The sequence below is a fragment of the Haplochromis burtoni genome, unplaced genomic scaffold, assembly GCF_018398535.1.
Source record: "Haplochromis burtoni strain Fernald_Lab_line unplaced genomic scaffold, NCSU_Asbu1 Contig_26, whole genome shotgun sequence".
Classification (NCBI taxonomy): domain Eukaryota; kingdom Metazoa; phylum Chordata; class Actinopteri; order Cichliformes; family Cichlidae; genus Haplochromis; species Haplochromis burtoni.
The window spans coordinates 3,163,346-3,178,526 of record NW_024582387.1 but is presented as its reverse complement, the minus strand read 5'-3'; the positions used below and the strand labels follow the sequence as shown (position 1 = coordinate 3,178,526).

Here is a 15,181-nt window from a genome sequence, read left to right as displayed (position 1 = left end):
CACCAGTAGGCGGTAGGTGAAGTGTCTTGCCCAAGGACACAACGACCGAGACTGTTCCGAGCCGGGGCTCGAACCGGCAACCTTCCGATTACAAGGCGAACTCCATACTCTTGAGCCACGATCGCCCAGATGTTCGAAATAGACAGATAAATGGAAAAATGGTAAATGGCCTGTATTTATATAGTGCTTTACTAGTCCCTAAGGACCCCAAAGCACTTTACACATCCAGTCATCCACCCATTCACACACATGGTGATGGCAAGCTACATTGTAGCCACAGCCACCCTGGGGCGCACTGACAGAGGCGAGGCTGCCGGACACTGGCGCCACCGGGCCCTCTGACCAGAAAAGCTATAGAAAATAGAAAAGTAGAAATAAATAGAAAAGTTTATCTAAAAATTAGGTCACTGCCAATCAAATTGCTTGGTGGATCAAAATCTGACCTGCATTTATCATTCCATTAATTTTGACAGGATCCCCAACACCATTTACTGAAATGCACTACCAAACCATGACAGAACCTTCACCATCTTCTATAGATAGCTGCAGACACTCAGTGATGTACCTCTCTCCTAACCTCGTACATATTGATAATGATTTAGTTTAAAAATATTACATTTGGATGCATCCCTCCATAACACTTTTAGACATTGATTTCCAGTCCAGTTCTTGCGTGACTTGACATGCGTCAGCCTTTTCTCCCTGTTTCTCCTCCTTAAGAAAGCCTTCTTGATAGCCACTCTTCCACTAAGACCATTTCTGATTAGGCTTCGGTGAAAAAATAGATGGATCAACTCAAGGGCCAGATGCGTTTCTCAGGTCCTGTGTCACATCTTTGTTGGATTTTTTCCCCCAATTTGTTAAGGACACAAGTTTCAGATACAGTGCAACTGTTGTAGATCAATTTTCTTTAGGCTGACCACTTCTTTTGTCATCTATTTGTCCAATTTCCCCCTTTTTTTTAAGGACACACTGCAAACCATGCCAAGTTTTCAGCTAATGACTCCTTTTCAGTGCTTGAATGATTTTAATATGACTAAAAAAAAGCAGACAATGTCAAAAAAAAGCTAAAAAAAACCCCCAAAAACCTCACACTTTGATAGACCTCAAGAACACCTGGAGAACTATTGCTCAAAACCACTTTAACGAATTACAAGAAAATCTATTTCCTTGAAAGTAAAACAATTTTAAAAAAGTAAAGGGGGGTGACTTGAAACTTTTGCACAGTACTATATTTGCGAAAGTAAAAATTACATTTTACTGAATACTGTACACAGTCCTGCTTTGGTAATAATGCCGCAGGCATGGTGCTTGTTGCCTAAAAACCACTGACTCCTGCTGAAGTATTACAAGGAACTAGCTTTATGTCCATCAGTGGCGTAATTGTGCTCAGTTATGATTTCAATTCATCAACTATGGCATTGTAATAGTGGTAGCAGATTTCAGGAGTTTACACTGCTTTACTCTAACAAGCAACATTTTGGCCCAGATAACTCAGCACAGAAGTCAGTAGTGATTACTGCCACCACTTAAGTAAAAGCTTTTTAGGCCAATAAAAAAAAAAAAGTGTCCCCATTTATTGCCACACTTAGGGTCTATGTGGCAACCTAGTAGTGCTCTAGTGCTATTTTTTATAAGTAGGTTGTTTCAAGCTTGTAAACATGGATTTAACAATGCATCTAAAACTGACTTTGGGCAATGCAGCTAAAGACTATGTCATAACCCCAAAATGTTGACTGTATGTTCAAAAGCAGGTTTAATGATACCAAAACCTGCAGAATCACCCAATCAAATTATTTTGAAATTAAAAATATAAATTTACTTCCCAAATGTGAATTAAACATTAAATTGACATTCTGCCAATGTAATAACTAGATATTAAAATGACAAATTAGCTTGAAGAGCATGAGTTCAAATGAATAATTTATCTGTGCAAACACTGCATACTCAAGTCTCTATGAAAGAATTATAATTGCGTTAAACAGCTTTGCTTTAAAAAGGCTGTCTATATAATGAAACTCTGGATCACTGCTCTTTGTGTGAAAGCAGTCAATTATTAATATGCCAGTCATGAATGTGAACTTGACTGATAACTGGGTTTAATGTAATGCTACATAAAGAGTTGGGAAATAGGTCATACAGTAGAGGGGGGAAAGTAAGTTGTGTGCTGGGTCGGGAGCCATATATGGCATCTCAATGTAAGACAATGTTCTTCAAACTGTATGGTTGTGTCGAAAAAAAATAATTCTAATAATGTGAAAGTCAAGTACTTATCATTTTAACCCTCAAACACAGACCTCGGATGGCCATTGAACTTCTATAAGCAATGTATGTTTGTAATCCTACATTGCTTGCATCTTTCACAGCACGCATTTTCAACCTTAAAACTTCACATTTAACATGAAAAATGTGAAGTTTGTAGAAAATGTGCATTGAGTTTCCTACAAAGTCAGTGGGAAATATATAGCAGTCATATATAAAACATTGTTCTGCAATTGAAAGAAGAGAAGAATCATCTCTTTTTAGCATTCACAGCCTCACAGACCTTTTATCCAAAGACTTCAAACCTGGATTGATCTGTCCATTCTCTCCATACCACTTTTTTTCTTCTTTTTTAACCATTTATAAGCGGGCGGTTGAGGACCACTAAAGCATTTGTTTCTCAAAAAACACCTGCTTCTCAAAACCCTTTCAGCTCTGCCACAAGGGTTTTTCAAAAAGGCTTTTCGAATTACCAGTTAGCCTTTTAACATAAAAACTTGCATTTGGTAACAGAATGTGCCACTCAAATACGAGAATGACAGCTGCCAAAAAGGGCCCTGTAACACGTGATGTAACCCATCACTGATTCATAAACTTTAATTGACATAAGATGTTGTCAATTCAAAACTAATACCAAATGACCCTAAAAGTGTATATTTGAGTGTCTATAACTGACCTGAAAAGTTGAGACGACGAATATGCTTCAGCAGATGAGTGCCATTTATGGGGTCCATTTTAGCGCAGAGACCAACCTTGCCCGGGCACAGCTCCTTGTGCATGTTGTGCAAGGCATGAGCCATTGCATAGACGGCATCAATAACAAACTGTACCTTTCCTTCCTGCTCATATTGCGAGTCCTTTCCGATTCGCTCCTGATCTGAAAGACATAGACAGATGCATGTGTGTGGTTTTATAAGTATTAATTGGTTAAAAGAATTCATGAAATAATTCAAATCGTGGTAAGTGATATATGTAATGATCTGCAGTCATTCATTTGGTTTGGTCACCATGTCACGGACAAAGTTGAGTCCAGTATTAGTATCCATGTAGTCAAGCAATCATGTTTGAGACAGAAAAAAGATTTTACAAGTAGATTTAAACGACTCAATCAGGCAAAAAATCTGTAGCTCTATCAGTCACATCATGCAATTAAGAAAACTGTATTCATTTAAAGGCATGAGCGGTTTCCATGAGTGGATCCAGCTTAAAGAATTATCTACTTGTGAGTTTGTCTCTGACACTTGTTTAAAGAAGGCTGATGATAAAGTTGCATATTCAGTGTCTGTTCTAGACAATTAATATGCACAATTATAGCAAAAAAAAAAATCCATCTTGAAACTAATTTATAAAGTAACTTGATGAAGATACTACTGATGTGTGCCAATAGTCAGGAAAACTTATCTTCTCAACACTTGTCTTCTCTGTCATCCCCACTCTGGATGGCAGCTTTTAGATAAGACAATTGTGTTCACGCTACTTGGAATGAGCTAAACCTTTTAAACGAAGGGTGTGGCATCAGTCCAAAAGACAGAAGAAAATGCATTGCTCCTCAGTGAGTCTTATTTTTTATGTACTGAATGGTGTTGCCTCTTGCAATTAGCTAGAAAGTAAATATCTGGATCGCTGCAGAGGACCAAATCAATTCTAATATCTGGAGTGCAAGGTCTTCTCCTCTGGTAAATCTCATCTGTTAAAAATGAAGAGTCTTTCTTATATCTTCTGAAGGAGTAGTAGAGTTCCCTCTGTGTGATTTTCGTGAGCATTATGTTTTGGGCCTGCATTTCTATTCTACAAATTTTAAAAATATGCCTCATGCTATTTTTCATTAGTTGCTTTAAACAGTTCTTCCAATTTGATCAATTTTTTGTATTCCTTACCTTCTTGACTGAGTGTCCAACTCTGAATTCAGTATTTATTGCCTGGTTCAATTTAGAAGACCCAAAGAAGCAGGAAATAGAGACATCCATTCACAGGACAGGGATAATCCCCTTATGGGCTCAATGTAATAACTCGTGATAGGAGTTTATTAATCCTGGCTCAGGTTGTTCCAGAGGTTTTTGTGATTGTTAATTGCTGTGAGGAGGTGGGGTCTAAGGAGATACAACGTGCCAATCCTAACTTCGGCTGTCTGCTCACATGCATGAAGTCTTAAAGCTGTTTTTCTATGTAAATCTCCTGTATGTGCATTAGCCATTATTAAAAGCAGGTGTGTTCAATTAAGATTTACAATAGACTAATTACTAGGGATAAGCTAATGATAGAGCTGCATAGAATTCAATTAGGCTTTGCAAGTTAATAAGCACACAGCAGGGAATGAGCTGCTGATACTCACACAATAATTTCCATACTGTTGGTTGAAAAAAATACTTGATGCTATAGAGCTTCTTAACTTACTTCCATATTTTTCAGTATATTTCAGTAAGTAATTTGGTTAAATTCTAGGTTAATGCATTAGTAAACTAGAGTCTTTTTAAACATGACAAAAAGTAAGTTAAACCAATTTTGCCACAGGACAGAGAGTAACTAAATCAAAACCTAAGCCATGCCAAAACCTGACTCTATTTAAAAGTAGAGTTTACTGTAATGCAGTGAATGATTTTCAAAAACAAAAATGGAGAGACCTGCATTATACTAAACATCTCTTAATCTTTTAAATCAGGCGTTTTCAGTCTCATTGCCACAGACCAAGCACCAAGGATGTAGTCAGTTTTTCTAAACATTTGTGAAAGAATAGGTTGTTTTAAAGAGCTCACTGAATCCGAATGTAGTACTCTATAGGATGCCACAAATACAACAAGTTAAAGTCACAAAATTTCTTAAACATGAAAAATAACATTTTTTTTTATATAAAACATTGGTATTGGTTAAAAATTCCACAGTTGGTGCCTCCCCTTCATATAATTGTTCAAACAAATACGGCTTAATAACAAGAAAGACATTATACTGTCAGAACCGATGTGAACTAATGAACTACAAATGAGCAATATCAATATTAAAAGCCACCTTAACAAACCTCAACAATATACAGGCTAGAACTGTTTTTTGTGACTATGTGGTTATCTGATACTTTTGGACATGCCAATATACAGCTTTCACAAGTAAACTTTTTTCCTAAACATTACCATGCAACAACTATCCTCTTGAGGTGCAAGCTATTTTCGGCAGCTACTTCAATCCGAGAGAGTGCTAGCCTCCAAATCAGCAAAGGTCTCCTTCTGTTAGCCATCTTCCATTTGCTAGATCTCCAGCTCCTCACTGCAGACCAAAGGGGTTTTAAGTCTCAGATTATCTCATGAGCTTTTGAAAATGCATGAATTATTGTTGGAGGTTACGGCTCAGTAATTAAGGGCCACAGGGCCTTGATTGGACAGAGATTGTCACAGTTTGGCCGCCATGCTTATGCCGTGGGGAATCCTGTGAGCCAGAGTGGGTGTGAGAGTGATATTTCTCTCTCAGTCTTGGCAGGCCACCCACACTAACTTTGTATTGTCTCTTCTCCATAAGACAGTTTCCCTTTTTCCTTCTGTCTCTCTTTGTAGCTAACTCCTCATTGGCATTTTGGCACTCTCGCACAACTTTTCCAAGCTGGCGTTTTGCTTTCAGAGAAATCCTTTTAGATTAAGCAAAGCAGAAGCTGAGTGTGGGTGTCTTCCACTGAGGTGAAACACAAGACATTATGTGACAGACAGTGTGGGCACAAAACCTTTGACCTATTTTTCAGCTTACGACCGGCTGCAGGCCATCCAATCCACTGAGGCAATCGGACCATCTTTTAAGTTAATGTGACGCTGCTGACATGTGTCACGCACCTTCATTTCACATTTTCTGTGAATTTTCTTATACGTGATTGTAGAGCTAAAGTCTCAATTCATGTCGGGCTAAAAATATGCTGTTGTGTGTATGTTTTCAGTCAAACAGAAATAGTAATTTAAAGTATATTAAAAAAATATCAAAAATGATAACAAATATGATATCACATTTAAAAAACTGTTATTGGATTAATACTCAAAAAAGAAAACTCAAAAAAAATTGGTTATTGAAGCAAATAATTAAAATGCAACTTCAAGCAAATGTAATTTCAATATTAACACTGATTTTTAAAAAAAAAAATCATTTTACAACTATACTGTATTAATGTTCAATAAACATGTCACAGCTGGTTTTATCACCCACAAAGCCATTGATAAGTCACAACAATGTAATAAACAACAGTGTAACCAACAAATGGTACCTTTTGAGCCCCTCAGAACCAACTGAACAATGTTTAAACCCCACAGCCTTCCTGAATATTGTCTGTGTTTATCCCTTTTTGACCACAGTCTACCCATCTTCTGATGGCTGCTTGCAGTTGGATAATGTTCCATGTCACAAAGCTCATCTCAAACGGGTCTCTTGAACATGACAAAGAATCCATTGTCCTCAAAATGCCTCCAGAGTCTCTAGATCTAATCTAATAGTGAGCTGCATTGGGATGTGGTGAAACAAAGATTTGCTGGATGGTTGTGCAGTTGACAAATCTGGAGCAACTGTGTGATGCTATTATGTCAATATGGACCAGAATCTCAGAGCAATGTTTCCTGTCACCTTGTTGAATATGAAGAATTAGGGCAGTTCTCGAGGCAAACCCAGTCCAGGATTGGGGTTGACCTGGATTAGACTGAAGTGGAGTCCAACTCAGGTGCACCTATTAAAGTGACCAATTAGTGTATATGTAAATAACCTATTTGGTTACATCATATTAGCAAACAGATTTCAAAACCTACCCCAGTCAAATTTCTAACTAATTAAATGTAATTGCTATTTACAGGTTAATAGTTGCATTAGTTGTATCGTCTTTTTCATGTTCTTACGCTTGGAATCAACTCAAGGGTAGGCTTTAAATTTTAAACTATTTAAACTCTCCATCACACCACTGATCAGAGATTTTCTGCTTCCTAAAATAATTTAATCTATTTCCACAATGAATTCAATTACTTTTTACAAAATCCTTTCTGCAATAAAAGGGCAAGCTGTCCAATATATTCCCCATCTCTTACCCAGAGAAGGCTGAAACCCCCCCTAGTCACCCTGGAACGCTGTTTAGGGTGAGCAGTATAAAAATAGATGGTTGGATGTGAGAGCACATGCTCGGTTTATCTGCATTACTTTCTCTGTGCTGTTCCGCTCACATCGTTAATACAGAGGCGAAACACACAGCCAGCGAAATGGGTCCCTGCTCTACCTCCCCTCTCCTCTCAACATTAATCAATATCAGTTTTACATCTCCTTCATTCCCAGATAAAAGACAAGTCTCACTTTTTTTCTTCAGTCACTCATGCCCTCCTTATCCTTTGATCACACTAAGCAGTCTAACCCTCTCAGGACACTGATAATTCTGCAGCATGCCCCATGTGGTTTTTGCACAGCTGCCACAGGGACACTGCAAAGCTCCCCACCAGTGAAGAGGCAGCTCAAGTGTCATACTTTAACCTCAAACAAATTCTGTGAGACTCTCACTCCCTGTGAAGCAGAGCTGATAGGGAAGTTTAATACTAAAATGTCTGTAATGAGCGAGACAAGTGATAGAAGAACAGCTACTTAGTGTGAGATGCAGGTGCCTATACAACACTCACTCCTAGTATAGAGATAAACTTAACGATGTCAATGTGGGTATTTTCAGAGCTATTAATTTAGCTTCTGCAGCAACTGAAGGCTAAAAATATTTCTAGTGCATAATCATTGAGAGTACAAATAATCATTAAAGATCATCATTGGTTTTAATGTTTTATTGGTAGATAACAATCATTATATGTTTGCTTCATTTGCTCTTTTTCCTTGTCTCGTTGTGGCACACTTCCTCATAACAGTTTTTCCCCATTTATAGTTTTGGTTTTATTGATTGAATCCATCTTGCAGATAAAACACACATTTACATGTTGAAGCAGAGCATCTTTATTTTTAAGGATTAAACTGGAGATTCTCTATAGATTTATAAATTCAGCAAATCCCATAACATAAAACAGAGCTTTGATATCTCTGATCAAAAACTAAACTAACCTTGATCTCTACAGTGATGAATTCAGTAACTTTGTTATAGTGTGTGTGTGTCTGAGGGAGTGAGAGGTCGCTGCAAGGGTCACTGCAAATAAGTACAGGGCTGAGTGATCACCTTTACTTTGATGAAAATTTCTATCCTGATCAGAGCGGTTCCTTCTGATAATGTATGAAGGGTCACCTCAGGGAAATTTTGGACCAGTACTCATAACCTTTATCAGAATGCAAAGTTAAGGAATATCTTTGGGAAAATTGTGTTAGAGAATAGATTTCCAGAGACCTGCCAAATAAGTACCAAGGTGTATTAAGCCTGTTTTGGTTGCAGAAAATAACCCAACAAAATAAGCCACATTAATGCTCCCTTGCTTCATTATAATAAACTCTGTTGCTGTAATTGCTCAGAAATGCAGTACCCAGCTATTTTAGGAAATGATTTGGCTTTTTTTTTTGTTTGTTTTTTCAAAAAAACAAAACAAAAACAATGCGACCTGACGAGTTTTAAAGGTCTGCATCATCTACAAGAAACACAAGGACTATGGAGTGCCACAGACAGAGCTGGAAAGTCAGACAGTATTAATAAACAGTTTGACATTTTGTTTTGTTTTGGTCTGCACAGGATTTTGTGACATTAAGAAATATTTAGATTACCAACTGGCTTATCTTCTATAACTTGGGAGGGAGGAAACAGGGTGGTTTGTTTATTTGCAATTTTTACCACAAAACACTAATTCAAAACATATATTGTAAATCTTCCCCCAGACCCATGTGTTAATATCAATCTAGATCGGTATTCAACATTCAGTATTAAACTACTACAGATATTTCAAGACACAAAGAAGAATAAATGGAAATACATTTGCTCCCAAACATAAACAATGTGCCATGTTTTCCATCTCACTTATATAAGGAAATGAAAACATGGTATGAGTGTTGGCCATGGTGTTGATCAGACTGCAGACTCCCAGAGGGTCACTGGAGTTATCTAGTTTTTTTGTTCTTGGCAACATTTCCTCTTGGGGGGGTGGGCAGGTCAGTGTAGCCAATCAGTAGACAAATTGATCCATCAGTACTATCTTATCCACCTGAGTGATGCCCTGAATGTAACCCTCTGTGTTATCTCTTTAGAATACTCTGTGTTGGGTTTTATTGCCTGTGAACACAGCACCAGCTGTTGGTTCTGCAGCTCACCCCTTGAGTAAAAGTATGTCTCTGGTGTATTTTGTTTGTACTGTTTCACCAGGGCTGTTTCAGTTATTTATTGTTTTACCAACCCTGCCCTTTATCTACAAATAAATAAACATTAAGATTCTCTAGAGTCTCAGCACAGGGGTCCTTGTCTTTTATCATTACATGTTATTATACACATTAGTACAGCAGAGGTAAGTGGGATGATCATCCACAATCACGCATAATTGCATGTCAACATGCCCATTTACTCCGTACGTCAGAATTGCTTTGCTTTGGTGTAGTTGTTATGACTTCTTATGCTCAACAAAGGAAGAAAAGCAGGTTTTACTGTACCTCCACTGTCAGTGGTTGAAGAAAATTTGGAAACATTAAGGTAAAAGATGCAAAATAAGTCAATTCAACATTTGCAATACAAAGTAATGTATAGCGATTTAGGAGTATATCAGGTAGTCCAACTGCTGTTTTGTATTACAAAACAAATATTATTATTTGTCAGTATATTTGTGTTGCCATTTATACCAACTGATAAATGATGTGAAGACGAGATGGGAGAAACACCCTTCAACCATGTCCTGAGTGTTGCATTACATAGTTTGTCCACCAGGGGGTATTCTGCAACTTCCCTGTTGCCAAAAGGTGTGGCCACAAACACAACAACAAGCTGAGGAGTAGAGCATAATTAATTAACCTAGGACTTGTTGTGCTGATAAGTTTATTTATAAAACTGCACTGTTATATTATCTTAGTAATAACTTAAATAGCTTCACATAAAAAAATATGGACTGATATAATGGGATTTTTAAATTGCTTAATATCGATATCAGTCTTGAGAAGCCTGTATCAGCTGGGCTCTCATATCAAGTATATTTTTCATAGAGTTAATTGAGAAACTGTTTAGAGGTAATATATCTAAATGGGAATGTCTCCTCTGGCAGTTAACTACCTGACAAATCAGAGTTCTTCGTCACATTTAGAAAAGTAAGCTGTAAATTTTGCACTGCCACAAAGTCCTCTTGACTGAGTGGTCTATTACAGTCACTTCAAATTTTACCATGCAATAAATAGCATGGTAAAATCTTTGGAAATCTTTCACAAATAAATAAATAAATAAAATTAGTCTATATTATTCATGTTATATCGTAGGGTAATGCACAGCTGTGACCGATGCATATAGCATTGTAAGACAACGTACAACCACCTTAAAAATCTAATTTAGTCATGCTGTAAATCCCACCTCCACAAAGCCTGCTGGTTTGGAGCATTTTGTGATTTATGGCACTACTGAAGTGCACTAAGAGGGATTCCCCCCTCCCTGCAACAAAATCAGTTTGTTTGTTTTTTGCAACCAAAAATTGCCAGAAGAAAAAGTAAAGCTGGTTCCTCATAAGAACTAAATATAAAAAAATGAAAAGAATAAAGACAATGAAGAGTGTAACATTAACCTGTGGCCTCACAACAGCTGAACTGAGTGAAGATAGCATGCATTTTCAACACAAATTCCATCATTAGTAAGAGAATCATGTACTCCTATTGTCCGCCACCCATTCAAGCAGTGTACTGTATTTTGTTTTGTTTTTTTCTGCTGCTGCAGTCCCGATGAGTGCTGTCAACCTAACGAGGCACTTCATGGGTTTTTTTGGGTTTTGTTTTTTTTTTTTTTACATTAAAAGCCATCTAGATCTATAAATTTTGAATTAGCATTAACTGAAGGGCTGAAGAAATAAGAAATAAAAGCAAAGTAAACTTTGCCAGTCAGGTCACTATTTCAGAAAATGACTGTGCTCACATTCATAAATGTTACTGTACATGTGAATCTGTGCAATGCGCCGACTCCAAATCCTGCCCAGATTCTGTCTTTGATGTTTTTCTTTCTCTTACTCATAATGCTGCAGCATGTGAAACTCAGCCCAGCCACTGATGTGTGGATTACCGCCATATAAAGCCAGTGTGGAAGTATTGTACGCACGCTGTCACGACACAGTCTTGTTTATAAATACTAGTGTATGTGTGGAAACTGGTGTATGTAGATTGGGGATATACACATCTGGCTCCAGGGCAGAGTGGTGGCTCGGTGCTTTCACCGTACAGCAACTAGATTGTTACTTTTATTTCCTTTGATTTCTTGGAGTTTGCATGGTTTCCGCCTAAAGACAAATTGCTCATTCTTAACTGTAAATTCAAGAGAGGGATTTTTTAAACGTTGTGTTCTCTAATTGTGTGCTGATCTATTTTTCTGTCCATGCTGTATACCCCCCAAATTATTCCTCATTCCCAACTATGTTATGAAGCATAATGTGATTGTTTTTATGACTTCTTTATCTGCTGTATATTTTGTGTCCTCACAGTGAGCTGTCTCGATTCAGTATATGTTTATTTCAGAGGCAAGTGGGGGCTATATGAAATTACAATAATTCAATCAAATTCAACTTTCTTTTTATTACCAAAAGAATGACACAGAGCACTATTATATCCAGCTTTCCATGATCCTCTAAAGCACAATACTGTCACATTTTAAGAATAAAGAGAATATGCAAGTAATTTGTAAGCGTAAATTTATCGTCATATTAAATAAATCTGGGCATTTGAGTGTTAATTTTTTAGGTTGTTGAAAAGCCATTGAGTCATCACTCTTCTTTTAGAGGAAAGAACTGATCCTAACAGTCCAGTTGTGATGATCTGCCTTTAATGGCAATACTAGCTACCTGTAATTAAGAAGATATGGATTATTACTGCATGAAATCTGCAACAATTCTGCAGTGTTTGGCTGTAATGATGGTCATTATCATACAAATCTTATTTGTGTCTCTGGTTTCTTCTCTGTTGTATTGTTACATTTTCCAGCAGACTTCAGTGTTATGCTGTAGTTATTAATTAGTCATTTTGCTACTCTGCATACGTTAGGGAGAAATATTTCCATTAATTGATGTCACTCGAGGGTTGAGGCTATACGTGGCAATTTTCAAACTCGGGAGATTCTCAAGGGATCACTAAGACCTGACAGTCGAAAGCAATGTTAGACTGTTTCTTGGCAGTGTTCTTGCTTGCTGGGCTGCATACAGCAACTCTTACTTGAGTTTTTCCCCACCAATAACACACCTAATTCTTCTTCTTTTTTTTCACCTGTTCCTTTTATGGGTCACCACAACAAATCCTTGCCTTCATGCCACCCCTATCCCTTGCATCCTCTTCTGTCACACTAACCCTCTGCATATCCTCCTTCATGACTTCCATGAATCTTTCCTGTGATATCCCACTTTTACTCATCCCTGGCAGCTCAATTTTTAACATCCTTTGTCTGGTATATCCACTTTCTCTCTTCTGATATACTCATTCTGGGTACTTCCAACAAAAAATCTTAACATCTTGAACTCACCTCCACCTCCAGCTCAGCCTCCTATCTTTCCATTTGTGTCACCGTCTACAAACCATATATCATAAGAGGCCATCTTGCAAAACTTCCCTTTCAACTCTTACTGCTATCCTACTGTCACAAATCACTCCTGACACTTGTGTCCACCAAACCTGTAGTGTCTTTTTCCTCTCTCGGATAGTTGATAGTTGCATACTTGTCCATTTTCACTTCCTCTGCTCCGTGTAGATTCCCTGTTACATCTATCATTTACACAAATGTATTCTGCCTTGCTTCTACTTTCATTTCTCTTGTCTCCAAAGCATACCTCCACCTCTCCAGGCTCTCTTCCACCTGCTCCATGCTCTCATTACAGATCACAGCATTGCCTGTGATCATCCTCCTCCACAGAGACGTGTGCCTGACCTCATCTGTCAAACTCCCCATCACCACTGGAAAAAAAGGAGCTCAAAACCAACATGTCCTGCACCATCCTCACATAGTTCGTTGCCATTCCTGGCTTTCTCATGCAGTATACCACTTTGCTTTCTCTAGACCACAAATACACTATGAAACTCCTTCTGACCTTCGCTACACTCCTCCATCAACACTCTAAGTCAAACACTGGAACTGTGCTCTTTTCTCCACATGAAGCCATACTGCTGTTTGCACCTATCACCTATCTTCTTAACCCAGTGGTTCTTAACCTGGGTTCGATCGAACCCTAGGGGTTCGGTGAGTCAGTCTCAGGGGTTCGGCAGAGCCTCCGCCTTGACATGCACGGCTCATTTTGTGCACGAGTAAAAAAACATATCTATGTCTTGAATTTGAAAAAAAAATAAAATCATATTTTATTTTTCACTAAAGAGGGGTTCAGTGACTGCACATATGAAACTGGTGGGGTTCAGGACCTCCAACAAGGTTAAGAACCACTGTCTTAACCTAACTTCAGCAGCTCTTTTCCATATCTTCATGATCTGGCTCGCCAACTTTATCTCTCTGTAGTTACTACAGCTCTGCACATCACCCTTGTTCCTGAAAAGCACCAGTAAACTTCCTCTCTATTGCTCAGGCATCCTCTCACTGTCCAAGATTTTATTAAACAATCTGGTTAAAAAGTCTCACACTAGTCCTGTCAGCTTTCTTCATCAGCCCGACTACTTTCCATGTTTTCTTTGCTAATCTCTTCCTTTAAATACTTTCCTGCAGTAACATTTATGAATGTGACCACCATCGCGTCACTCTGTCTTCTTTACTCTGTCCAGAGAATAGGACAAATGCCCTCATGGCAGTATCTGTGCAACATTTCTACCATTTAATCCTTGCCTATGTCTTCACTCACTTCCACTTCTTGTTTCCACTTGTGTTTCAGATTGCTTCTTCTGTATAAGATGTAGTGCACCTATGTGTACGTCCTTGCATTCTTATACATCCCTTTGTGTTCCTTCTTCATGTTCACCATAGTCATTTCCATCCTTTTTGCAAAATCCACAACCATCTGTCCTTTTGCATTTCTCTCCTTAACACTATACGTACCCAACACCTCCTCATCACCTCTGTTCCCTTCACCTACATGTCCACTGAAGTCTCATCCAATAACCTCATTACCAATCACCTCCAGTGTTTCTGTCCTTGCTTCCCTTCCACCTGGTCTCTTGCACAAACAATATACCTTCCTTCTCTCCAGCACATGAACTAGCTCTTTCCCTTTACCAGACTACAGAGTCCCTGCTCTCACCTCCCCACTTAGACCTTCCCTTCTCTCTTGCTACCTACAAACACACCTTCCCCCTTTCTTTGTCTTCAGCCAACAGTAACACCGTTTCCGTAGTTATTGTTAACTCTAGCCCTGACTGATCTGGTATAGAAATTGCATGTGGGAACCTCAATAATCTGCTTGTTTGATTTTAACACCTGATACCCTTTCTCATGTAACCTTCCCCATTTACCTGGGGCTTGGGACTGGCTATAGAAATAAGCTGGGTTCCAAAAGTGAATCTAATTATCACCTTAGTTTCTTTTGCTTGTCCAAAATAAATCTATTACTTTTAAAGATGCTATAATTGATATTATTTAGGGTTTAAAACAGTGCAAGTTTGTTTTCTTTGAAAAGAAAAAGAAAAAACAGCGAGAAATATCGAATGTGGAACAACGTAGAACGTAAAAGTCTTTTGTCTGAGCCTGTAGAGAATTATAGCCTGAATATACTCCTCCCTTCAGCTTTGCAGAGCTTTATAATCAACTTCAGATCATCGTTTAGGTGTCTAGCCAACAGTTTCAATGTTTTGTTGCACTCTTATTCCTCTCTCAACTTTTTGCAGCCATACCAAGTAGCTGCTTTTAGCAAAA

General features: G+C 38.1%; 1 protein-coding gene across 3 annotated transcripts in view; it reads right to left on the bottom strand.

The window, feature by feature from the left end:
• LOC102289456 (metabotropic glutamate receptor 4) overlaps window positions 1–15,181 on the bottom strand; it is a 187,121-nt gene that overhangs the window by 29,043 nt on the left and 142,897 nt on the right. For all 3 annotated transcript variants that reach the window (XM_005917943.3, XM_005917945.3, XM_005917944.3), the window contains exon 7: window positions 2,939–3,139. In XM_005917943.3, coding sequence (XP_005918005.1) covers window positions 2,939–3,139 — 201 coding nt within the window. The remainder of the gene's footprint in view (window positions 1–2,938; window positions 3,140–15,181) is intronic.